General features: G+C 40.3%; 2 protein-coding genes across 8 annotated transcripts in view; one reads left to right on the top strand and one right to left on the bottom strand.

Annotated features, from left to right (window-relative positions):
* The window catches only part of Tub (TUB bipartite transcription factor), a 79,392-nt gene extending 70,699 nt beyond the window's left edge, over window positions 1-8,693 (top strand). For all 3 annotated transcript variants that reach the window (XM_058576886.1, XM_058576887.1, XM_046438067.2), the window contains 6 exons: window positions 17-214; window positions 510-622; window positions 1,474-1,591; window positions 3,180-3,278; window positions 3,509-3,680; window positions 4,141-8,693. In XM_058576886.1, the coding sequence (XP_058432869.1) occupies window positions 17-214; window positions 510-622; window positions 1,474-1,591; window positions 3,180-3,278; window positions 3,509-3,680; window positions 4,141-4,274 (834 nt within the window). In that variant the 3' untranslated portion in view covers window positions 4,275-8,693. The remainder of the gene's footprint in view (window positions 1-16; window positions 215-509; window positions 623-1,473; window positions 1,592-3,179; window positions 3,279-3,508; window positions 3,681-4,140) is intronic.
* Window positions 8,694-10,084: 1,391 nt separating this feature from the next.
* The window catches only part of Ric3 (RIC3 acetylcholine receptor chaperone), a 37,357-nt gene continuing 20,553 nt past the window's right edge, over window positions 10,085-26,888 (bottom strand). For 3 of the 5 annotated variants that reach the window (XM_046438070.2, XM_046438072.2, XM_046438073.2), the window contains 2 exons: window positions 24,129-24,277; window positions 10,085-13,927 (listed from right to left, as the gene is read on the bottom strand). In XM_046438070.2, coding sequence (XP_046294026.1) covers window positions 13,491-13,927; window positions 24,129-24,277 — 586 coding nt within the window. In that variant the 3' untranslated portion in view covers window positions 10,085-13,490. The remainder of the gene's footprint in view (window positions 13,928-24,128; window positions 24,278-26,888) is intronic. The other 2 variants (XM_046438071.2, XM_046438074.2) reach the window with 1 other exon arrangement.

Below are 26,888 nucleotides of genomic sequence, written 5' to 3'. Positions count from 1 at the left end.
CTCTCCTTGCTCATAGGACACAGCCTCAGCCCCCAGCCCAACAGCCCCAGAGCCACCAGTGGATGTTGAGGTCCAGGATCTTGAGGAGTTTGCCCTGAGGCCAGCACCCCAGGGAATCACCATCAAATGCCGCATCACACGGGATAAAAAGGGGATGGACCGGGGCATGTACCCCACCTACTTCTTGCACCTGGACCGTGAGGATGGAAAGAAGGTGAGGTTGCTCTGGGCAGGTGTTTTCAGCAAGGCAGGCTTGAGGGCCTGGGAGCTAGAATGACTGGAACCCTCAGCTCAATACTGACCCCTCAGTACTCCAGAGAAACCAAAGCCTCCATGCCTGCTTAGTACAGAGCTGTGTGTTTTCCAGTGTGTGTGTGTGTGTGCACACATGTGCACTTGGGAGTTGAAGCAAAGGCAGTATTTGTGTGAATGTGGGTTTGTGAATGGTACTTATGATTGTGTGTGGACCACAAGCTGGGTCTGAACATGACCTTGCTCCATTCCCTCAGGTGTTCCTCCTGGCAGGAAGAAAGAGAAAGAAAAGCAAAACTTCCAATTACCTCATCTCTGTGGACCCAACAGACTTGTCTCGAGGAGGGGACAGTTACATCGGAAAACTGCGGTACCAGCACTCCCCCAGGATGAAGGCGGGAATGGGAGGGAGGGGCAGAAGAGGCTCTCCTTAGAGGGCATTTCTTGACCTTGAAGATTTAAGGCAGAGTTGGATCCTTTGGCAGGATCCTCTGTCCATCAGACCCAACCACAGTCCCAGTCTATGCCCAGCCTAGGGCCAGACTTGAATTAAGCAGTTCCCAGGCATGTGGGTTCTGGCCCATCATGGGAGATGGATCACACCCAGGATGTTACTGATGATGTAGGGCAGCATGGAAAAGTTGTTGGGCCCCATGGTTAGTGCCAAGGGACAGGGCTTGAGAGTAATCTCTTGAGGGAAGAGCATCTCGGCCATCTTAGGGAGACAGAGGGGCAGGGAGGCTTTTAGCAGTGCCTCATGGGGGATTAGGGTTTGCCAAAGTAGACTACCAATTTGGGAGGCATAAATGAAGATTAGAGGTAAGTAGCTAAAGCTGGAGATGGGGCTGGATGGAACAAGGCAATCGTTTTATTCAGTCTCCAAAGGGTAAAAGATCTCTAATTTTCCTGGATACCATTATGCTTGCCCACTTCCCATGAGGGCAATGCTGTTCTCCCATGGAAATCTGTGGAATTCTGATTTACCTCCCTAAATTTCCTTAATTGAAATCAGATTCCCTTTTGAGTAAACTCAGACCAAGTCCAGGTGTTCTGCTTAGGAAGCACTTTCAAAGGTGTGAATTCAGTGAGCAGTGTGCCCCCTGAGGTCTGCTCATGGCCCAGCTCAGTGTTTTGCAGGCTCCTCATGGGACAGACTATGAGCTGTTCCCTGCCCCAGAGCAGTGAGTACATAACCCTATACTGATTGTGCCTTTCCTTCAGGTCCAACCTGATGGGTACCAAGTTCACAGTTTATGATAATGGAGTCAACCCTCAGAAGGCATCATCCTCTACTTTGGAAAGTGGAACCTTGCGTCAGGAGCTGGCAGCTGTGTGCTATGTGAGTCCTGGATTCCTGGATCTCTGGTCTCCAAGTTCAACCCACGACTTGCTGCCTGATCTGGGGGCCATCCCATCCATCTTGGTGGTAGCCAAGGCTGTGTGGATAGGGGATTCCCCCTGCAGAATGATCCCTGCCTGGGACAGGGGCCCTGTCCCTCCCCTCGCATCTTCAGTGATCAGGTGACAGCAGACTATCTTCCTAGGGACCACTGTGAACCATTCCTGGCTTTATGCAGCCTGGAAGTCTCCTGAACAGGAGATAGGAGGTAGGAGGCCTGGGTTCTGTATGTACTTGCTCTCAGATCACCTTTCTAGATGCAAGGTTCTGCATGAGTCGCAGGGCCCTTTGCACAATCATCTACCTAAGAGGTAGATCCTATTTTCTGTATATTTAGGAAACTGCAGCTAGAGTTTGAGTCATTTGTTAACAGCACAAGCCAAACTGGAATGCAAATACAGAGGACTTCTCTACCCTTCTGAAGCTCAATTTCTTTGTTTCTAAAAATGAGGGATGGTTGTTGTCCTATCCACCTACCCTGAGCATGGGCACTTCTTGGAGGCTACTGGGAATCCACAGCTAGTTTGGATGATCCTATGGTGCCACCTACTGGTCAGTTTTGGAGAGGCAGCCTTAGTTTTTCAAGTACTGAATCTTTTGTCTGTATTCTAGGTCCTGTTGAGTAGAGAATATAGTAGTGAACAGACATATATGTCTATACCCTTATGGGGTGTCTATACCCTTATGGGACTTAAACCCCTAGTGGGAGATAGAAGTTCTAAAACAGACATGTAAGAGACATAAATATGTTCCTGATCAATGCTAAGAAGGAAAAAAGGTAGGGAAGGGGGCTATGAAATGTCAAGGTGTGTGTGTACAATTTTAGGAAAGATGGTAGAGAGTATCTGATCAAGGTAACTTGAGTAAAGAAGAAGTGAAAGCCAGTTGTGAATGTGCCTGCATGACAGCCAGGGCAAAAGTCGTGAATGTCTGGCCTGAAGAAGGAATGGGAAGGAGGGCAGAGTAAATGCAAAGAGAGTGAGGAATGGGGGTCACATCATGCAAGGCCTTGCAGGTAGAGTAAGAGCTTCAGTGGACAGCCGCTGGAGGAGTTTGAGCAGAGGAAAACCTGACTTAACAGGCTGCTGCCTTTCTGTGTTGCGAACAGACAATGGAGGAAACCGCGGGCCAAGGACAGAAACAACAGTTAATGGCTATTAGATTTTGGTGAGAGATGGTGGTGGTGAACAGTAAGGAATTCTGGGTGTAATCTGAAGGTAGAGTTGACAAACTTGTTGGTGGTTAGAAGTGAGGTGTGAGAAAAAGAGAAGTCAAGTATGACTCTAGGCAGTTTGCTGGAGCAAAGGGAGTAACTGAGTTGCTGTTAACTAAAGCAAGTTAGTTCGAGAAGCAAGTTGTGGCAGAGTAGAGATCCAGGAATTCGGCTCTGGACATGTTACATTTAGAGGTGCTTAGTAGACTTTTAAATAGAGATAGTACAAACTAATATTTATTTCCTTCTCCCAGTTTCTCCAGGAGGTAATGACCTTCTTCAGGTGGTCAGTGCTGAGTTCTTTTTATTTCCTAGGAGACAAATGTCCTAGGCTTCAAGGGGCCTCGGAAGATGAGCGTAATTGTCCCAGGCATGAACATGGTTCACGAGAGAGTCTCCATCCGCCCTCGCAATGTGAGTCTTTACCCCACCCTACCTCTACCCTATCATCCCAGCCTCTGCATGAGCTTCTAAGGGCAGAACTCTTAACAGGTGTGTATATGTGTGGGGGATATAATTTGAGAAGCCCTGGAGGTCTAGGGGAATCTAAGAAGTCCCATTTCTGTGAAAAATCCCTCCTTGGGGTGGGGGTGGGGTCATGATGCCGAGGCTTGGGCCTGACTCAGGCGAGGCTGCCCTCCCAGGAACATGAGACACTACTAGCACGCTGGCAAAATAAGAACACGGAGAGTATCATTGAACTGCAAAACAAGACACCTGTCTGGAATGATGACACACAGTCCTACGTACTCAACTTCCATGGACGTGTCACACAAGCCTCTGTGAAGAACTTCCAGATCATCCATGGCAATGACCGTGAGTGTCTCTGCCCCTCCTCGTACTGTTTGTGTGATATCTGGGGCCCTTAGTTTTGGGTTCAGCTCACCTAACCAGTCCATATCGGCCAGAGTTTAGGATATGGGCTATATGGCTTAGATGAGATGTGAAGAATATTCCAACTATAATGACTGGGAGGCTATAGAAGAATCTTCTTTGGAGCCCTGGCCCTAGATTCTGTGTACTTGGCAGAATCTCAGGCATGGGAATACCCTTTAAATGGACTTTTTCTCCTCTCTGTCTCCTGGTGTTTGTATGCATCTTTCTCTTTCCTTTGTCATCTGCTGCCTCTCCCAATGATCCTTTGTTTTACCTCCTTTGGGATTTCCTTGGCATCTCTGCTTCTCACTTTTTCTTCCTCTGTGGCTTGGGTGTCTGTGCTATCCCCACCATCCCTGCTGTTTTGTTTTTCTGTGTCCATGCTTGTGCCTGGCCCCAGCGGACTACATCGTCATGCAGTTTGGCCGGGTAGCAGAGGATGTATTCACCATGGATTACAACTATCCGCTGTGTGCACTGCAGGCCTTTGCCATTGCTCTGTCCAGCTTTGACAGCAAGCTGGCCTGTGAGTAGAGGCTTCCTTTGGGGTTGCCCAGCCTGGAGTGGAGCTTGCCTGCCTGCCTGCCTGTGGAGACAGCCCTGCCTGCCCTGTTTATAGGCCTTCTGCCAGATGAAGCTTTGGCCCTCAGTGGGCTCCCTGAGGAACTGGCTCCTCTGCCTCTGCTGCTAGGGCAAGGGAGTAGTGGGTAGGTGTGAAGGGATGAGAGTCATTCTTTCTGTGCCCCCAAGGTCACCACACACCCCATTCTTGGGTTAGTATCCTGCTGTAATTGTTGGCCGAGCTGGGCAACCTCCTCAGCTGGGAAGGCTGCAAGAGGCATAGAGAGGGAGGAAGCACAAGCAAGGCTGCGGTGGCCCAGCTGTCTACTCATCTAGGAGTCAGATGACAACAGGTGCCCCAACAGGGGCAGAGAGTGTGTATGTGTATGTGTGTGTGTGCACGCACACGTGCGTATTTGCATGTATGAGTAGGGCACATTAACTTATGTAGCAGAGGGCTTGGCAGCCAAGCCTGGTCCCTTCAACTGCAGAAAGCCTTCCAACTTCAGAAGGCCCCAGCCAGGCCTGAGGGAAGTTAAGGGAGCAGTGGGGATAGATGAGTGGCAGGACAGCCACTATGGCAAGGGGTTCCCTATCTGGCTGTGGGAATCAGCTGGTGGTTTAGAGTTCTAGCTAATTTTTCTCCAGGTTTGTTCTGTGCTTGCAGAGGCAAAGGGAACCCACCTCTTAAGGCCAAATATCTTAATAGATGGGTACTACAAGAAGTACATGGATAGGCTCCCTGGACAGGGCTGTCCTGGGGGCCCTGCCAACTGGCCCAGGAGCTCTCTGCTGAGCAGCCCCAGTGCAACCCCTGGGAAATGCAGATGGGAACCAGGTCACCAGCCCTTGCTGGAAAAGTACCATTCCCAAGCCAAGGCATGCTCCAGGAAGAATCTTACCTCTCTCTGGAAAGACCCAGCTGTGGGTGCTCTTGACTGTGTTTCAGCTCTCACTGCTATCAGCCAAATTATGGTTGTTGAAGGCTATGCGTGGTTCTTTTTGGAAGGGAATGGGACAGGGTGAGGAAAGGAGAGACTATTTTTAAATCAAGAGATCAGAGGTGGCAGGACACTTAGAGATCAACTTGTTGCTTTCAGTGAATCATGTTGAAAAATGGGACTTTCCCTGGGTTAGTTAGCTGGTTTAATGACTGAGTTCATAATCTCAAGTTCTTTCATTTGTTTCCACTTTCCCCCAAGAAACTAGTATCTATGGCTCTCTGGCCTTATGGAGCCCATTCTGCATGCCCTTTTCCCTTCCTGATTCAAGAGATTTAGACACATCCTGGTTGGTATATATGACGGAAGCCATTTCAGTAGAGAATTGGGTATTTCCCTGTTGGAAATTGTCTGGCTTTTTTGCATGTCAGTCTGATCAGGATTGGCCTTTGTCCGGCCCCTCCATGAGGACTGCACAGTTGTGAGCAGACCTTAGCAAGCTGCGACACAATTCTCTGTCTAGATGTGACAGGCAGCCTAAGCGTTACAGGACTTGGCCTAAACGTTCCCTCCACTGCCACTATTTCTTGGATGGCACCATCCACCCTACAGGCTTAGGGACTCTAAACTCTTGTTCAGGCTGTTTACCTTGGCAGAGTCTTCTTACCCAGATAGTGATCAGAAATCTGTGGGAAGCAAACAGCAGTTGGACCTTGCTTTAGAGTAGAAATGCTTGGAAGGGCTAAGTAGAAATTTTAAATAAATACAAGTCATACTTTAAACATATTAGTGAGGCTCTATAGGTGAAGTTGTTTTGACTTAAGTGGAATTAGTATGCTCTCATTTTTGTAATCAACATTTTTCTATGTGAATGCTTAAAACAAGGCACACCTGCTTTTAACAGGAGCTGCCCACACCTAAACCATACATCTCTCAAGAGGCCCCTCCTGTAACCTAGCCTTTGTTAACATGGTCTGGTTTTTAGAGAGCATCAGGACTTTCTGTTCTGGTGCTGGTTCACTTCCTGATGAAAGATTGTGGTGCCATCCTCCCTTCTGTAGTTCTCATTTGGCTTTTCCTTCCCTGACTCTGGAGACCTCTTGATACTTGACTTGTTGGAAACCAGATGATCTCTAAAGTCTGACCAAGCTGTTTCTTTAGGCCTATGACTTTAAGGTAGAATAGGCTGAATCTGGAGTCAGCGGCAGAGTGAAATAATCAGAAGCACAATGGAAATACTGTGGGCCTCTGCTCTCTGCTTCAGCACACATGTCAGTGGGGTAGCTGGCTATTTTGGTAGGGTCAGGAGATGTAGGCTGAGCTTTCTAGCCTGGGAGTAAAGGGGAGCCTTAGCACAAAATCTTCTGGGCACTGGTGACAAGCAAGAGCAGTTGAGTCACTTAATTAAGACCAGCCTCACAAGGTCAGCTCTTAAGACCCCATTCCTGGTGTTGCTGCCTTTCCTTGACCACTGGCCCTGTGGCCAGGGGCCCATGGACTCACAAAGCTGCCAAGGCCCTGGAGACCACCTGGGTTTAGCCTCTCTCACGGTAAGAGTTCCTGCCCTTCTGCCCAGATGGTCCTTGATTGGACAGTGAACCAGTGATAGGATAAGCAGTTCCTAAAGATGTAGGGCAGCTGGGACCTTAGGCAGCTCCTCTATACCTACTCCTGGCTCTGTACCCCAGAACTCTATACTTCTGCTCCCAAATGGTTCCTCTACTCTCCAAGTCTAGCTCCCCTACCCCTCCTTCTGGCTCCAAGGTGCTCTGTGTCCATCTGTGGTGTGTGTGTGCGTGTGTGTGTGTGCACGCGTGCACGCACACGTCAGCATGTCTCTTGTATCTGGGGAAAAGGGCAGCAATCTGCAGTGAACTGAGGTTTCTTATCATATTTCTAAGGATGAGTAGGAAAAGAATAAGGATGCAGTTAACAATCCCTGTGGCTTCTGTCTCTTCATTTCATGCTCTTTGAAAGAAAGTGTTCCTGGGAAATTACCAGCTTTTATCCCAAGTTTCTGAGCAGGAGGAGACCATCTAAGAAAGCTGTTAAGTCATTCAGTTCCCACCTGGCATTATCAGAAGAGATTGGTCTGTTGCGTACATACTTTTCAGATGAGTCTGAATATATTCTAGTGACGGTGCCTTAAAAATCACACTAGTTCAGGGGAAGCATGTAAGGTCCAGATCCATGAGGACAGGTGTTGGGAGTCAAGGGGTGTGATGTGGGCAGGCTAGAAGAGAACTCTTGAAGCCCACCTCCTAACAAGACTGTAGAAGCAGTTTTTCTTCATACTGGAAATAGCAAGACATTTGCTACTAAAACACACTTACCACTTATGTAGAGGTAATTCTAAATTTAACAAGCAATAGGGGTGATTTTAGAGGAAAATATTCATGCTTTGTGCAGATGGGGTCTGCATTGAGTGAAGGTGCTGGGATAGCCTGTCTATGGCTCTGTTATGCAAGCACAAATTCCATCTCTTGGATGGATGCCCTGGTTTTCCCTTACCACAGTAACCTTGACCTTCCCTTCTCTATAACTCCATGCCCCAGCTGGAACATCCCTGTGACCTCAAGATGCCAGGTGGCCATCAGAGCACATTCTTCCAGGGAGCTGAGTTTGCTTTCCTATGATACCTAGCACTGTGACTGGGGCCAGTTACATTTCCCTGGGCCCTGGCTTGTAAGCTTGTCACAGCTCCCAGTAATAGGCCAAGGAATGGTTTCTTAAGTTCGAGTTTTGGCAGCCTGCCTTGTGTATCTCCAGTTTGCAATTTTCTGTCATCTTAAGATATACAAGGGAGGGACAGAAAAGAAATATTGACGAATTGGTTTTAAGTTTCCAATGAAATGGAAAGATATGTTGGTCTTACAGAAAGTAGTACTGAACTTAGTAGCTATATGATTTTGAGCAAACTGCATGAACTCTCTAGGTCTGTTTTCTTAATTGAAGATGCTGGATTATCAAAGCTTGCTGTAGGATTCAGGGTGAATGAAATTTAATTTCATCACACTACCTTTTCTAGCTCATCATTGTGCCTTCTTTCTTAAGAAAGACAATGCACCCCTCTCCTTTGTTCTCCTGTCCCCCACCCCCCATCAAGGTCCAGGTAGAGCTGGAGGTGAGGCTAAGGTCCAGAGTTCTTAGAGAGCAACTCAGAATGGCTTAGAAGGGGAAGCCCAACTCTGGCCTCTTCAATCCTACATTTGAAGATAGAGGGGACTTGGTCAGGATGGGTAACATTCCTCTTGCTGGGAACACATATTTAGCCAGTTTTCATAATGCCTAGAATGTGTATGTCTACTTGCACAAGATTGTCTTTTCCTATTTTGGAGTGGTCAGACATTTTATTTTTGTTCAAAATTATCTGGAGTTTTAGACAAACTTGCAAAACTGTGCTTTTATTAAGTGACTTTTTGAATAAACTTTTTTGGTATTCTGAAGCAAATGTATTTATTTATTGGTATGTGCAATGACAAACTTGGTATTTTCCCATATTGACATTATGTATGTTGTAGAATGTAGTGTTTGTCTGAGTACATATATCAGCAAATTAAACTTGAATTGTTTCAACACAAATGTGCTCTTTTTTTTTTTTTTAATAAAAGGAGAAAAACATGTCTCTTTCCTTAAATATTTTTCTACACCAGTTGTTTCTAGGAGTCTCAAGTGGTTAGATGGGTGGTAATAACAAAGGGATCATAGCTTGTTTAGAAGCACTGATGTGGATCAACACAGCCTTCCCTCTGGCTATGCCTTTTAAGTTCAAGGATCATCAGAGCCACACTCAAGAGGTCGCTAAAGGGCTCAAGATAGGTTAGAAGGTATTTAAATTACAGCAGTCCTTTTCAGGGTCAGTGGTGACATCTGAAGGAACCGACTGGGGGTTCCCAAGTATCCCTTGTGAGCCTGGCCCTGGGGAACAGGATTTTAGGGCTTAAAAAATGTGGGAAAGGCCCAACAGATATAACATGAAGACCCAGGCACTTGACTCCTCAGCCTTATTCATTTTAACAGGATTTGCACATGCATGAAAATTGTTTCTGCAGCTGTGGCAGATTTGAAGTAAAGAGAATAGAGGCTAGAGTTGAGCCTGGAAGCAGACATGAAAAGCTAATGATCTGATCCTAAAGGAAATCACAACTAAACTCGCCTAGAGACTACAGCATGACTGTCAGCCATTCCTAGCAGTCAAGGTAGCTAGCTGTAGAGTGTCTAGTGTGATGACTCAGCAGAATAGGACTTGAGGACAGAGTGATGACTTCTGTTGATGTTGTCACTAAGCACTTATCCTGTGCTTCATGCTGGGAGGGACACTAAACAATATCTAATCCTAAGAGCCCTGAAAGGTGGGTATTATTCCCAATTCATAAATGAGGAAACTGGTGCTCTGAAAAGTTAAATTATCTAATTAACATTTTTTTCTATTTTCTTTGTCCAAGAAAATGGAGAGAGGTAAGTACATAACCGAGGTGATGGCATATGTGTCATTCATGTTTTTCTCAATATTGCTGAATAGCTGACATCCTAAAATTTCCTTTGGAATACGAATAGTCTAAATAAGTAATTTAAGAGTGTGGTAATGAGTGGGTTTTTTCCCCCCACAATGAGAATTCTGATGTGACTAAGGGCATTTCCTGCCTGAATCATGGCCTACCCACTGTGGCCTCTGTAGAAAATAGCATATATAGGAAATTCTTCAAAAGGAAAGTTTTTGTTTGTTTAGGCATCAAATTGAAGAAACATCTTCACTGATCAGACCTATGTCCAGGGTAGCACTGGTCAAATTTTAGTCTCTTTGACATAATTATTATTAAAGCTTCTTTTTCACAAATAATCTCAGTTTGAACCATAAGTTTATTTGATCATTCAAGCCCACAGTGCAGAGAATGAGGGGTTTTTTTTTTTGGCCGGGGGGGCGGTGATACCAGAGATTGAACTCTGAGGCACTCAACCTCTGAAACACATCCCCAGCCTTATTTTTTGTATCTTATTTAGAGACAGGGTCTCACTGAGTTGCTTTGAACTCACAATCCTGTCTCAGCCTTCCAAGCTTCTGGGATTACAGGTATGTGCCACGATACCCAGCAAGAATGTGGTTCTTAAAGCCATTATTTCTAGAGGCCAAATATACCTCTTCAGCATACTTCTCTGGACCCAACTTCTGAAGCAAATAAGACGCTTTCCTTGTGTTGCTGGTGTGACTAGGAGAAGGGATCTCCTGGCTGGATTACCTACCTGCTTTACCAAGCATGATCCCAGATAATGTATTGTTGATTAGGCCAATTATCTGCCCCCTAATTGATGCTTTATGTACTCTGCCACAATACCTAAAGGTCACTACAAACCTAGTGCCAGGGGAGTGATCAAATTTTAGTCCCTTCGTTCTGAGAAATGAAGACACATCAACAAACATCAGTCTCATAATTTTGGTCACCCTAAGTTTGTTTATTTATATATATATATATATATATATATACACACACACACACACACATACACACACATACATACACACACACAGAATTGTCATTCCTAAAGGATAAAATAATTCAGAAAATCCAAAAAACACTGTCTAAATCCTAAATAACTAAAAGTTACGTTAAAATTTTGGATACAGAAACAAATATATTCCTGATAGATAAACCAACTAAGATCTAGGTAGCAGGAGCCATGATGAGGGTTTAATGCTTTTGGCAGGAACTATTTCCATAAGCCATTTTTTCCCATAGGGTATCACTTACAAGATTGGTTATGCAACACTTTACACACCAGCCTCATCAAGATACCTGAACATCCATATACTTTCTACTTCACTGCTTTTGCTAATACTATTTCCTTGCCCACTTGGAGAAATTCTTGGCATACCCCAAGGTCCACCTCTGAAAAATTTCTTGGAAGCAGTTTTGGCAATATTATTTCTCTTTCCTTAATGTTCCTGTAGTTTTGGGTCCATACCAAATCACAGCATAAAACACTGTATAATAAAACAGCTATTACTCAATGAGTGGTTATCATGCATGAATTAGAAGCAATGCCATTTTAAATGCACTGATGATTTCATTTAATACTTAAAACCTTGTGAGACCTGGACTTTTATTATGCTTACTTTATAGATGAAAATGCCAAGGCTCAGACTGCCCAAGGAGCTGACCCAAAGTTCTATAGCTAAAGTATACAGGGAAAGATCATGACCCATTTTCCTCTGCCTTCAGAATTCACAATCTTGATTCGTCTTACAGTTCATAGTTCATTTTATCTGTCAGGCTCCTATGTTAAATTGAGGTGGGGTTTATTTTGTTTGTTTGTTTTGTTTTAAAAGTAGGAACTGAGTCGTCTGTTCCTAGTACCTAGCACTGAGCAGTTAGTTGTTTTAAGTTTTAAATGAATTCATTCTAAATGAATGACTGGATGAATAATTGAAAGGAAAACAAAAGTACTTATTTCTAGTAAGGGAATCACATCCTAAGGCAAAAAAGAAATTTAAACCAGAGACCCAGGGCTTTACTTATAAATCAGCCCCTCATGGTGAATGAAGGAAAATCACACAGAAAACAATTTACCAAATGGTGAAGAGGACCCTACATTATTTTTACCTTTAGTATTACATGACATTCTAGGTTGTCTTCTGTACATTTTAAATAGCATTCTTTATAATGTAAAACAAATGTTCTACACAGAGATAGATGCATTGTGGTCTTCTTTCTAAGAACTCATCTTCATTGACTTTTATGTACAGTTCAATTAACAAGTAATGCCTTGTAGTAACTGACATACCTTCTGACAGTAGTCTAAGCTTACACGTGTGATTTTAACTATATGCTGGGCATCATATTCGTGCCAGGCACAAAGGAACTCTAAAATCTATATCTACCTTCATACAATTTCTTAAGTTTTCCATCTTTCTCATTTTATAATGTGATAAAATGTCCTCAGGAACATGTCCTCTTAAACTCTCAGGTCTTACATATAAACTGAATTCACTCATCCTTTTTGTCAGAATTCATAGGTGCCACCTTGTCTCACGAGCTGAATGGTAGCTTAAAACACGTTTCCAGCCTGGTCAAAATCCTCCCAGTCCTAATTTACTTCCTACATTCCCCAGCTCTCTCAAAAGACCCAAACATTCAAATAGAGAACACATGGTTTCTTCCCCAAGGCATGGCTATATTGGTTCTCTGTGATGGATAACTGTGCAACTTCCCTGCTATGTTGGCACTTTGTGTACAAGCTCAGTCCTCATTTCTGTCTTGATTCATGCCGTTTTGAGAACAATTTCCCAATGGGCACAATGTTAAGAAACAGCTTTGAGGCAAGGACTATACAAGAGTGCACAGGTTCTCTTATTACTGGGTCCCTGACATTCTGAGCTCTTCCCAGCAGGATCACTACACTTGGGCAGGCCTTCCCAGAGCCCAAACAGCCCCTGTAGGGCAGGGACTAAAGTCTCTAAAGCTTCCTCTGGCTGCTGAAGACCAGAGGTACAAAGATGCCTCTGGGTTTCCCTGGTCTTTTAAGCAGAAAAGGGGATAGAATAGCAGAATAGAAAGGAAGCTAGAAAACCAGGCCATGTCAGAGCAAAACAATACCCAAATAGGCCTGCAGGCTCATTCACAGGTCAGTGGTAAGTCTTCCACTATTCCGGAGAAAAGAGGATGTCTGAGAAAAGAGAATGTCTGGGCATCAGTGTTTTGAGAAAGACCTTCACTGAATGAAGAAGTTTCAGCTCAGCCAGCAGAGTCTTGCTCTGCTCTAGGACCATGGACCACACAAAGAAAATGATCACTTCTCCCCAGAGGACCACTATCCTGCTCAAGACCCAAAGAATAAGGCATCCTGAAGTCCGAAATCTTCACTTTTACCACTTTAAGTCCTATCATCTGTAACCGAGTTCATTCACAGGTAAACCTGTTGCTCCTAGCAGGAAGAGTCAGACCTTTTGATAGTCTCATATGTAACTATGGTAGACCAAAGAATTATTCCATGGATCAACTTCCCTGATGGGGGAAAAACAGGAAGAGGAAGAGTGAAGCTATCCTGTGTTTATACTAATGACTATGTTTTACAAGGTGACAGGTGTGTAAGCACCAGGAAGGATACATGATATCCATGGTAGTGGCCTGATAGCTATGACATCTGAACACAGAAAAGAAAGTACAGGGCATGAGGCCAAGGATGAAATCAGAGAGAAGAGAAAGGTCACCTTGGGACTAAAGTAATGGATACTTCACCAAACTGGCTGCTTTCACTCTAAACCCTGGGGGTTACGCTTCCTCAACACGCCACTTGTAAATGTTTTATCAGCATTGACGCCCAACCCTTCATCTCTAAAGTCTTCAGGAGAGTCCTCTTTGGAGGCTTCCTCTTGCTCACTGTAGCTATCTGCACTGAATCCAGCATTCTCTGCCAAGACAGCAGGATCTTCTTCATGAAAACAGCAGGAGCATGTTTCTGGCTTTGGGTCACACAAGATAACAGAATTATCCTCCTGGGCTCTTGGGTCAGTGGGCAGACCTTCCCAACCCAAGTGGTCTGATTCTTCCTCTTCCATCACTTCCATTCTTTCAGCTATTTCTTCAGCAGAGGGCTCTTTTGGATCAGGGTAATCCACCAGGATTGTTTCTTGTCTACGTTTGATACAGTCTGAAAGGTCATAAATTGGATAAGTTTCTTCTGGATAACCTAGAGAGAAAAGCAGCACAAAATCTTACAAAGACTGTCTCTTCAAAAAAAGTATTAGGCTCAGAGGGGATTCTCAAGCAATGGCCATCATATCCTAACAAACACATTCAAGAAATCTCTAAGATGATTCTAATAGTTCTAAAGTTTCAACTGAACAAATTCCTAGCAATCTGGCTGACTATCCCAGGGCTCTCTGAAATACAAACCAATTCAGAGGAAAATCCTTTCTTAGTGTAGGGTGCTTGGGACAGAGTTCAGTCTCACTCCATGTGCTTTTGCAGTATTGATGAAGACTGAACAAATAACATGAGCCTGTAGTTTTAAAAGGCATCAAATACCAGATGGAGAGAGCTTAGCTTAAGGCTAATGTTTATAATTTCTATTTGGAATCATTTCCAAATCTTCTGAGGTGAGGGTGGGAGGAGAAGAACACTAAGCTCTTTGAAAAATACACCATGAAATTTTCTACTTATCAAAACAATTGAAATGGCTTGCAAGCATCAGAAACAGAGGGCACTTTAGCAATACATGCCCAAGATCCCAAAGGACAAGCACTGCATTTTCAGAAGACAGAAGTCCATTGTTGGCTTCTTCGTCTTCACAAAATGGAAGAAAACAACAAACTGGTAAGCAAAATGAGTAACACTGATTCTGAATCCTAGCTATGATAATGAGAAAAGAGAAAACATTGCCAAATTAAGGAATGAAATGAAATAAATCTGTGTCAGCCAAGCCAAGCTTGAGCAGCAGATGGGCCGTGCTGGAGCTCATATGCCTGAGCTGGCAATGTGGGCCATACTCACTACACAATGTGAAAAGCTGGAGAATTCAAAATCCATTTGCACATTATGATAACTGGCAAATTCAACTCTAACATAAACCACTTTTTGCCCACCAATTGTGAAAAATAACAGTCTTTTTTGGTTCAGTGTAGCGTATGCAGAGATATTTTTATAACATTTACTGTTTTTTTTTCTGATTATAGAAGGCATATAGACTCACTGCAGAAAATCTGAAACAATACAGACATGTTTAAAAAAGAAAAACAAATCACCCATAATCCCACCACTGATGATAATTTGTTGTATTTACCTCTGGTCTTTTTACCATATATAAATGTTTATATATTTTTTTTCTTTTTTAAATAAAGGATCATACTGCATATAAAATGTTGATTTTTCATTCAACCTTGTTTCATGAACATTTTCCAGCGTCATTAGGCATTTGAAAGTTTGCTGCAAAATATTTCATCATGTAGCTATACAACTGACACGATTTACCATTCTTCTTATGTTAGACATTCAGATTCTTTCCAACTTTCCCCTATTATAAGTAACATAGCAGTTAAGAGCTCTGAATATAAATTCATGTTCACTTTCCTGATTCTTTAAGACAGACTTCTATAAATATGAAAACTAGACCAAAGAGAACGGACATTTTAAAAGCCCTTTTAATACTCTGCCAAATTACTTTCCAGAAGAGTGGTATAAAAATTCAATCCTACCAGTGATGTAAAAAAACTGTCCATCTTATTACATTCTTGCTAGCACTGACAGTAGTATAAGAATCTTGCCAAAGCAGTCTTTATTCCCAGGATGAACTTAGTGTGAACAAAATGCTAGTTTAACAATTCCTGTGGTCTAGGTGTTTGCCCCCTCCAAAACTCATGTTGAAATTTAATCCCCAAAGTCATATGTTTTTAAAATTTTATTTATTTATTCTAATTTGTTTTATATGATAGCAGAATGCATTTCAATTTATAGTACACGTATAGAGCGCAATTTTTCATATCTCTGGTTATACACAAAGTAGAGTCACACCATTTGTGTCTTCATACAGGTACTTAGGGTAACAATGTCCATTTCATTCCACTGTCTTTCCTACCCCCTTGTCCCATCTCCTCCATCCCCTGCCCTGCCCTATCTAAAGTTCCTCCATTGTTCCCATGCTCCCCACCCCTGCCCCCACTATGGATCAGCATCCACTTATCAGAGAAAACATTTGGCCTTTGGGTTTTGGGGGATTGGCTTACTTCACTTAGCATGATATTCCCCAACTCCATCCACTTACCTGCAAATTCCACAATTTTTATTCTCCCCAAAGTCATATATTAATTGTATTTGGAGACAAGCCATTTGGGAAATAATTAGAATTAAATGAGGTCATGAGGTAGGGTCTTCATGATGGTATTAATGGCTTTATAAGAAGAGTAGGCAAACCTACTCAGTCTTTACCTTTGACAACATGTCAGATCCAGCAAAAAAGACTTCACCAGATGACAAGCAGATGCTGACACCATCATCTTGTACTTCCAAACCATGAGCTAAACAAATCTCTTACTTTATCAATTATCCAGCCTGTGGTATTAGGTTATAGCAATAGAAAATGTACTAAAACAGCTACACAAGGCCTTCACCACCTACTTGGTCAACAGCAGGGCTAGGGAAGCCTACTTGCTAGTTAGGTCTCAACCACTAAATGCTTCGGAGAAGTCTATTTGTTGTACGTCATTTCCTTCAGCCTACACCTAGAACAAAGCTTACCTTTGAATTTTGACTATGGTTTAAGAAGACTCAGGCTCTAAGCGCAGTCCAACTACCCAGTTCTAGGCCAGGCCCCATAAGCCCCACCCATAAATAAGCTAGCCACTATATCTCCATAGTCCAACACACCCAGGATCCAGGCCCATCCCAACAGACCCTAGTGCTGGACCAGTCCCTTTAACACCAGACCCCAGGATCACCTCTGTGGACCCAGGTTCTAGGTCAGCCCTCATGGCCCCAGTTTTCAGGCCTATCCCCTGCATATATTCAGGCTCCAAAACTGTGCAGCACCAATCCAAGCTGCAGACTCAGGCTCTAGGCTTATTCCTGAGGGACCAAGCACCAGGCCCACCATAGAACCTGCCTGCCTTCTGCAGTCTCAGTCTCAAGAACAACTCCAGCCCCAGGTCAGCCACTTGGACTTAAGCTTCAGGCCAGACCACCACAGATAAAGATTCTAGGCCTACCCTTGTAAACCCAGGTTCCAGGCCCACCCCCAAGGACTCAGTCAATAGGCTGATGCCAGTGGATCCAGGCTCTAGGCCCAACTACAAAGACTCAGCACCAGATCAGTCAGCCTGAAGACTCCATCAACAAGCCCACCATGGACCATGACAAATGGCCTGTCCAGAAAAAGTCAGTACACAAAGACTAGAATAAATCTTTGTTTCTTCAAGTGTGCAGACCAACATACAATGTGTTGAATATATTTAAGAAACAAAAAGACCCAATTACATGCTGCCTACAAAACACTTCACCTTTAAAAAACACACACAGGTTCAAAGAAAAGGATGTAAAAAAGACATACAGCAGATGCTAATATTTATATAAAACAGATGTTAAGTAATAACAAGACAAAGAAGGTCATTATATAATGATAAAGAGTGAATTCATCAAAGAGATATAGTAAATTGCTAGATATATATAAATATTGCTATATTTATACATATATATATATATATATATGTAAATTGCTAGATATATACAAACTACCAAGACTGAATTAGAAAGAAATAGAAAATCTAAACAGACAAATAATGAACAAGGAGATTGAATCAGTTAATTAAATAATTTCTTAACAAAAGCCCAGAACCCAATGGCTCCACAGCTGAATCTACCAAACATTTAAAGTAGAACTAACAGCAATCCTCAAAATCTTCTAAAAAACTGAAGAGGAGCGAAAACTTCTAAACTCATTTTACAAGGCCAGCACTACCTGGATACCAGAGTCAGGTAAGGAGCTCATGCTTCCTGATTAAAGAAACTACTGAAAAGCTATAGTAATCAAAACAGCATAGTAACAGTATATAAAAAAAGATATAAACACCAATGAAACACAATAGACCAGAAATAAATCCATACATTTATGGTCTAAAGATTTTTGATAAAAATGCCAAAAATACACAATAGATAAATAGTCTCTTCAATTAATGATGCTGAAGAAATTGGATATATCCACATGCAGAAAAGTGAAATCAGACCTTCATCTCACATCATATGCAAAAATTAACTCAAAATGGATCAAAGTCTTAAATGTAAGACCTGAAAATATAAAACTACTAGGAGTAAACAGGGAAAAAGTTACATGATACTGGTCTGGGCAATATTTTTGGATATGATCCCAAAAGCCTATGCAATGATATGAAATTAAAAAGCTTCTGCAGGGGCTGGGGTTGTAGCTCTGTAGGAGAGTGCTTGCCTAGCATGTGTGAGGCCCTGGGTTTGATCCTCAGCACCACATAAAGATAAATAAATGAGATAAAGATATTGTGTCCATCAACAACTAAAAAGTATATTTAAAAAAAAGTTTCTGAAGAATGAAGTAAACAGAGTGAAAAGATAGCCTAAAAACAGAAGAAAATATATGCAAACCACACATCTGATAAGGAATTAATTTCCGAAATTCATAAGGAACTCAAACAACTCAAAAGCCTGAAAACAAATCACCCAACTATAAAAATGGGCAAAAAAATTGAAGAGATAATTCTCACAAGACATGCAAATGTCCAACAGATATTAAAAAACATCCAACATTACTAAGCATTGGGAAAATACAACAGCTATTAAAATATGACTCAGATGTTTAAGAAGAAAATATGAATAGATGAGGAGAGAAATGAAAGATATGAAATGGAAGTTCCCAAATGGAACTTCTAGAGATAACAACACAATGTTAGGATTAAAAATACATTGAATAGGATTAACAGCATGTTAGAGTACTATAGAAAGAAAGAGCAATAAGCTGGAAGATGCAACAAGAGAAACTATTCAAATTAAGCATCGTGAGTAAAAATGACAGAAACAAATGAACAAACCATATGTGACCTGTGGGGAAATAGCAAACGTGTACCATTAGAAAGCCAGAAGAAGATGACAGAAACAGATTACTAATGAAATAATGGTAAAAAAACAAAAAACAAAAAACTGATCATGGATCTAACCTTCCACCTTAAGAAACCAGAAAAAGAATAGCAAATTAAACTCCAAGAGGCAGAAGAAAGGAAAGGGAAGTCAATGGAATAGGAAACATAAATAAAATAAAAATACAGTTCTTTAAAAAGATCAACAAAGTTGATAAACCTCTGGGCCAGTCTGATTAGGAAAAGAAATGAGAAAGAACAGATTACCAATATAAGAAACAGAACAGGGCACATCCCTACAGATATTACATACTTTAAATGGATTATAAGGGACTATTACAAAAAAACTTTACCCTAACAGATTTGATAACCTGGATGAAATATGTAAATTCCTTGAAAGGTACAAACTATCAAAGTCCATTCAAGGAAACCTAGATAACCTTAATAGCACTATTTCTATTATAGATACTCAATTCATAGTGAGTTTTCCCATAAAGAAAACTCCTGGCCCAGATAGCATCATTGGAGAATTCCACCTAATGTTTATGAAAGAAATAATGGTACCTCTACACAAACTCTTCCAGAAAACAGAATATATCCCAATACATTTTGAAAGGCCACCATTATCTTGAAATAAAGACCATTGACATTACAGGAAAAGAAAATCACTGATAAATAGCCCTCATAAACCAGACATTAAAAAAAAAAATCTTTGCCTATTAAATAGCCATTTATATCATCACATCAAAATAGGGCTTATCACAGGAATACAAAACTTTTAACATTTAAAAATCAATGCAGGGGCTGGGAACTTCAATCCCCAGAACCACAACCATTTTTTTTTTTTAAAAAATGTAATTCACCACATTAACTGACAAAACTATAATCATCTCAGTTGATTTTTTAAAAATTCAATACCAATTTATGTTTAATAGCTCTCAGAAAAATAAGATCAGAAAGTAGCTTCCTCAACCTGAAAAGGAGTATCTAAGGAGCATATGAGTGCTTTTCTCCTGATACCAGAAAGCAAGGAGATTTGCTTTTACCATTTCTGTTCAGCATTGTTGTGGAGACTTAGCTATGCAGTAAGGCAAGAAAATAAATAAACAAAAGGCATATAGGCTAGAAAGGAGGTGAAATTCATAGCCAATTTGATCATCTACACAGAAAACACTAAGGAACTTAAGTGGCTGTGTATATTTTTTAAAGCTATCGGAACTAAGTGCATTAGCAAGGTCACAGGATAAAAGGTCAGAATACAAAAATCAATCGTATTTCTACTGCTCTAGTAGCAATTAAAATTTTAAAAATATCATTTATGATATTACTACTTAAAGACAAATTATAAAGCATATGCAAGACCTATACATTGGAAAAAAAGACCTATATACTGAAAACTTCAAACATTGCTGAGGGAAATTTTTAAATATTTAAATAAGTAGAGAGATATAACAAGTTCATGGAATGAAGATTCAATATAGTTACAATATCAATTCTTACAAATTTATCTAAAGATTTAATGCAATATCAATCAAAATACCATCAAACTTTGTCATAAAACAACTACCTTTGACTATAAATTCATATGAAAATGTGAAAATCTTAGAATAGCCAAAATAATTTTGGAAGATAATTAAAGAACCTGTAATGACCCGATTTCAAGAATTAGTATAAAGACACAGTAACAGAGGCATTGTGATAAGACAGAGATCAATGGAACAGAATAAACTCCAAAATAGACATATATACACATGGTCAACTGATTTTCAATCAATGTGCCAAAGTAACTAAATGTATCAAAAGAAACTGGAGTAACTGCTACTGATATGTAAAATATAAAACTAGGTCCTGATACTTCATACCATTTATAAAAAATTAACTCAAAAGAGATCACAAGCCTAAGTATAAAGCTAAAACCATACAATTTCTAGAAGAAAAAATAGAAGCTAGAAAAATCTTGGATTGGGCAAAGATTTCTTAAACAGAATACACCAAAAAAAAATATAAATTATTAAAAAAAAAAAAACTAGATTCATCAGAATTAAAAACTTCTCTTTTTTTAGATTTTTCTTTGTTTTCATTTTAGCATGGACCTTATGTGCTGGACTGAATTGAGAAGTTCTGAAGAATAACTTACAGGGAAAAACAAAGGGAGAAAAAAATCTATATACATTAAAAACAAATACATTTATAAAAAGTATTTCCTTGGACCCAACTGTCCAGCTTCTCCATATCAGCAAAACCAAGTATCAACCTGTATACCTATTTTCTATTTCAAGTATTAAAACCAGTTATTTCTTTCTTTTTGCCAAAAACCTGAAAGTTTTTGTTTCGTTTTGCTTTTATGACAAATGCTAAACACTTCTGATATCTTATTTCATATATATTTGTAGATACACAATACCTTTATTTATTTTTATGTGGTGCTAAGGATCAAACCCAGTGCCTCACCCTTGTGAGGCAAACACTCCACCACTGAGCTACAGCCCCAGCCCTTGATATCTTATTTAAGTATTTTAAATTTCTATAAATTAATGTCTTTAAATGTCATTATTCCAAATATAATTGATCTTTGGAAATTCTGTTTACTGTCCCCAGAAACTATTTTTTTAAATTTGTTCTTTTAAGACATATATGACAGAAGAGTGTATTTTGAGATACTATAAATATATGGAGGATGTGGGTACCACATTCTAATTAGGATCCCATTCTTATGGTTGTACATAATGTGAAGTTTCACTGGCCATATATTCATATATGAACATAGGAAAATTATGTCATTCTACTGTCTTTCCTATTCCTATCCCTTCTCCCTTCCCTTCATTCCTTTTTATCTAATCTACTGAACTTTTATTCTTTCCTCCTACCTGATATTGTGTTAGCATCCACATATCAGTGAGAACATTTGGCCTTTAGTGTGTGTGTATGTGTGTGTGTGTGTGTGTGTGTATTTTTTAGTTGTCAATAAAACTTTTATTCTGTATATGTGGTACTGAGGATTGAACCCAGAGCCTCACACATGCCAGGCAAGCACTCTATCACTGAACCACTACTCTAGCCTCTTGGCCTTTGGTTTTGGGGGGCTGCCTTATTTTACTTAGCATGATAGTCTCTAGTTTCATTTACCTGCAAATGCAATAATTTCATTCTTCTTTATGGCTGAGTAATATTCCACGTGTATATATAATACGTTTTCTTTATCCAATCATCTGTTGAAGGGCACTAGGGTGGTTCCAATGCTTAGCTATTGTGAACTAAGCTGCTATAAATATTGATGTGGCTGCATCATGTAGTATGCTGATTTTAAGACTTTTGAGTATATTCAGAGGAGTAGAAAATTGGGTCAAATGGTGGTTCCATTCCAAGTTTTCTGAGGAATCTCCACACTGCTTTCCAGAGGGGCTACACCAATTTGCAGTCCTACCACCAATGTAAGAGTGTGCCTTTTCCCCCACATCCTCACCAACATTTATTATTACTTGTATTCTTGAAAATTGCCATTCTGACTGAGATGGAATATCAGTGTAGTTTTAATTTGCATTTCTCTAATTGCTATGCTATACAGGTCGCAGCATTATACCAAGATTGTGGTATGATTACACAACTATATACACTTGTCAAAACTCATCCAAACTGTATATTTAAAATTAAATTATTATATTATATCTCAATAATAGAATTGAATTTTTTCATACATTTGTTGACCATTTGTATTTCTTCTTCTGTGAAGTGCCTATTCAATTCCTTTGTCTATTTACTGGTTGGATTATTTTTGGGGGGTGTTAAGAAAGACTTCTCCTCTTTTAAAAATGTTAAGAAAATAAAAAGGCAAGCCATGGATTAGGAGAAAATATTTGCAAAATATGTAACTGATAAAGGATTTTATTCAGGGACATACACAGAATTTTTGCAACTCAGTAAGAACATAATGTCAATAAGAACATAATTTTAAAAATGGCCAACAACTGGAATGAACACCTCATCAAAGACATACAAATGGCAAATAAGCACATGAAAAAATGTTCATCATCATTAGTCAATGGAGAGATGCAAATTAAATTCACAATTGAGATACCACTATATACTCACTAGAGTGGCTAAAATTAAAAAGACTGATAATACCACAAGTTAGCAAAGATGTGGAGTAAATGAATTTTCATACATTGCTGGTGAAAAGGGAAAATGTTAGAACCACTTTGGAAAGCAAGTTGACAGCTCTAATGAAGTTAAACATACACTTACCACAAACCTTAGAAATGTTACTCCTAAGTATATATTTCAAAGAAATACCAATTTATGGCCAAACAAAATCTTGCATATAAAATTTTGTAGCAACTTACTTATAATAGTTGAAAGCTAAAAACAACCCAAGTTTTCCTCAATTGGAGAAGGGATGAACAAATTATGGTATGTTCACATAACAGAATAATATTAAGCAATAAAAAATAAAGAATTACAGATACATTCAACAACACATATGAATCTAAAAATCATTGGTTAAATCAGAGAAGCCAGAAGCCAAAAAGCATAAACAGTAAGATCCATTTATATTATACAAGCAAAACAACAGGAACAGAAAGTAGTTCAGTTTTTGCCAGAGGTAGAAGGGAACTTTCTACGGTGATGGAAATGTCCTATTCTGGGGAGAGCAGATGAGCTCAGTTATTGGATGATCCTGTGGTATAGGCAAAAGCCAAGCCTGGGAAACATTCCTTGCCAAAAGGCAAGGATGCAAACAGCCTTGATACCTGGCTTTAATGCTAGTGATAGTTATTAGACATTCCAGTACAATGGGTTTTCTGGGTACCACAAAAATGTAGATAGCCACAAAAATGTTTCTAGCTCTGTAACTTTTTAGTACACAAAGAAGCCTCCTGATAACTCACAAGCCTTGAACAATTTACAATACCACTATAGTTAAACTCCCTGATTATTAGACCCTATATGATAAACTTGCGGAGCTAGTTCTGGGTTACTATTCTTCCATCAGAGGGCACCATCCCACTTGGCCCCAGCTTTGCTTAAAAGTATCTCTCTTTTTCTTTGTCTCCATGTTTTTCTTAATCTCCTGTCACCCCTACTACAGATCCTTTGTTTATGCTGTACAGGTCACAGCACTATACCAAAACTTTGTGGTATGATTACACAACTATATACACTTGTCAAAACTCATCCAACTGTATATTTTAAATTAAATTATTATATTATACCTCAATAATAGAATTGAATTTTTTGAAAAATTGTAAGCTCTCTTTTCTGGGTTGACAACTAATGAAGAAATGAAAAGAGACTCCTTACCTTCCCAGTCCTCCATGTAAGGGGCTTCCTCAGCTTCTTTCTCTGGGGTGGGTCTGTCAATAAACTTTCCTTCTTTCATGACCCTGGTAATTTCTCGGAGCTGATGCAGCAATCGTTTCTCTTGGTCAGAAGTCACAGACTGTACTCTGCTTAGAAAATATCAGACAATCCAGCCATTTAGCAGTAAATACTCTGAGGTAATGGGCAGAAACATCACTATGATCTGTCTGGATCCTAGAACTGCATGACCAAGAACTAATGTTAGCTCAACATTTTTATCTTAAAAATGGGAAATCTAAGGCCAAGAATAGATCAGGGAAGAAAAGGGATTACCCAAGTCCCACAATGAGTTAATGTCAATACTGGGGATAAAACCCCAAATGTCTTAGCCTTTAGTCCAGTGATCTTTCAGTATAACTCACTGCCTCGATTCCCTAATCCTAGTAAATGGCAGCATTATAACCAAGACTAATGTGATTTCTAATAGTATTCTCTGTGTGTGTTGCTCAGGATCAAACTCAGAACCTTATATAAGCTAAGCAAGTGCTCTACCATTAAGCCACACTCCAGCCCTTCTGTGCAATTTCTGAAACATAATGCTCAAGCTCCACAGTTCAAAAAACCTGGTTTGAGTCTCAACTTGATTGTGTGGCTCTAAACAAATATTTGCAAAAATAATATGAAGCTCAAGAATAACTGTATGATCAGTTCTTTAAGAAAGCACTGTATCACATGTAAAGACAGTTGAGACCAATTTTATCAAGTGGCAGGATTTCAGATTTCAATTTTTTATTTTCTCCTTTAAATTTGAACATTCCAAATTAACATATGTGCAATTAACATAATAATGTCTGTGCGAGCCTCATGAAGGTGCCCTCTGTTCTTCTCACTAGTTTGTTCTGGGCCTACATTCATGTTTTATGATCAGCTTAACAAATTTTAGCCTTAATGACTAATAGGGAAAAGGAAAAAAGTATTTCTCCTTCTAAAGGATATGAAAAATGACAACCCCCAGGACAGGGAAATGACAACCAAACCCCCCAAAACTGTCTGACCCAGAGGAAGATGGAGGAGGAAGGTAATCATTAATCCTCTCCCAGTAAATCCTTTCCCAATAACAATGGGCCCCAGGGAAAGAAAGAAAACTTTCATCCCTTCCTGGGCTTCCCCAGCATCTCTACCAAAAGCAAACATTCATCCTTTCCCAGCCACAATGGGTCCTGAAGGAGGAGGTGGATACTGAAATGCTGGGCCCTGAACTTTTACCCTTTCCCATTGCTGATGAGTCCTGGAAGAAGAAAAGCAAATAGTGATGCTCTGGGTAACAATGGGTCCTAGAGGAAGAATATAAGCAGTGAACACTGAGTTCTAAGCTTTTCCCAGTGACAATGAGTTTTATACTTTCTACAACTTTTTTCCTGACTGCCCACACTGACACACTTTGCCTCCGTTGCCAATCATTAATTCACCCTCATTGTAAACTATAAAACTGAGACTTCTTCATTAGTTGACAGCTTATTAATTAAGATAGTAACTGAGGAAAATGAAGGCATGACATTTCTACCAGTCTCAGTGGGAAGAAAACAAAAACACCATGATGAGCTCCAGTCCTTCCACACAAAATGGCTTCAAAATCTTGAACTGAAGAATCTATCCATTCTACTTTCAGCTAGAATCTTATAGGACCTTTTACAATTCTATTCATTAGTACAGAAGTCCTAACTCACCAGGACTGAACCTGGGCCTCACAAGCCCCCTAACTCTTACTACTGAAATAACCCACTCAGTAGAAGTAGTCAAAGGTAGACCAGAAGAGCCTACCTCACAGAGTTCTGGCTTGCAGGCTTCACAGGCTACTTCTCTAGACTATATGCAGGAGCATTCTGATGTTTACTGAATGAAATAATCTTGATTCTCTGCTTCCTAACTCATGGAAAGTTAGAAATCCTTAAACAAAAAAGAATGGCTAGGCTCAGAGAAACAGGAACAGACAAAAATTCCAAATAAAGCCATCCTCTTTTAACTTGGAACAAGCATACTCACATTAAATGTTTAGTCAGTTAACTATGGTCCATATTATAATGTCTTCTGAATTTCCTACAATGAATGTTTTCATGGATTCCTTATTTCTCAACTTGAATTGATTGTCTTAGAGGGCAGTGATAATATGTTCACAACAAAACAGGCACAGTGTCATGATCATTTTAAGTGCTTAATAAGTATCTATTAATAGTTGGACTGGTTCCCCAAATCCTTACTATCTGTTTTCTTCCACCTCCCTGAAATCTGGCTTCCATCTCATTATTTTCACAAAAACTTTAAAAATCATCAGTCACCACTTCTAAGCCCCAGGGTTTCTTTCTCCCAGTTCATTCTTTTTGGCTTTTCTATACTGTAAACCATCCTTCCCATGAAACTCCCCACCTTCCTTGGCCATTGAAATATCTGCATTCCTCTCACTTCTTTTAACTATTGCCTTTAACTTTAATCCTGGCTCACCTGTAATCCTTCTTTCACCTAAAAATGGTTTTCTCTAAGGCTCAATCTGAGGACTCTCACTTATCCATTATAATCCTTGGCCTCAAGAAGCTGAACCAATATCAAGGAATAAATCATTACCTCTACGCAGAAGATGACCTAACTCAGGCTGGGAATGTAGCTTGGTGATAAAGTGCTTGCCTAAAATGGGTGAAGCCCTGGGTTCAATCCCCAGCAACACACACACACACACACACACACACACACACAGTCCTAATCTTA

The sequence above is a fragment of the Marmota monax genome, unplaced genomic scaffold (genome assembly GCF_021218885.2).
Source record: "Marmota monax isolate L192 unplaced genomic scaffold, Marmota_monax_Labrador192_F-V1.1 WCK01_AAM20220418_F8-fsc00061, whole genome shotgun sequence".
In the NCBI taxonomy this organism is placed as follows: Eukaryota; Metazoa; Chordata; class Mammalia; order Rodentia; family Sciuridae; genus Marmota; species Marmota monax.
Note: the sequence above shows the minus strand (reverse complement) of the source record. Positions and strands in the feature narration are given on the sequence as shown.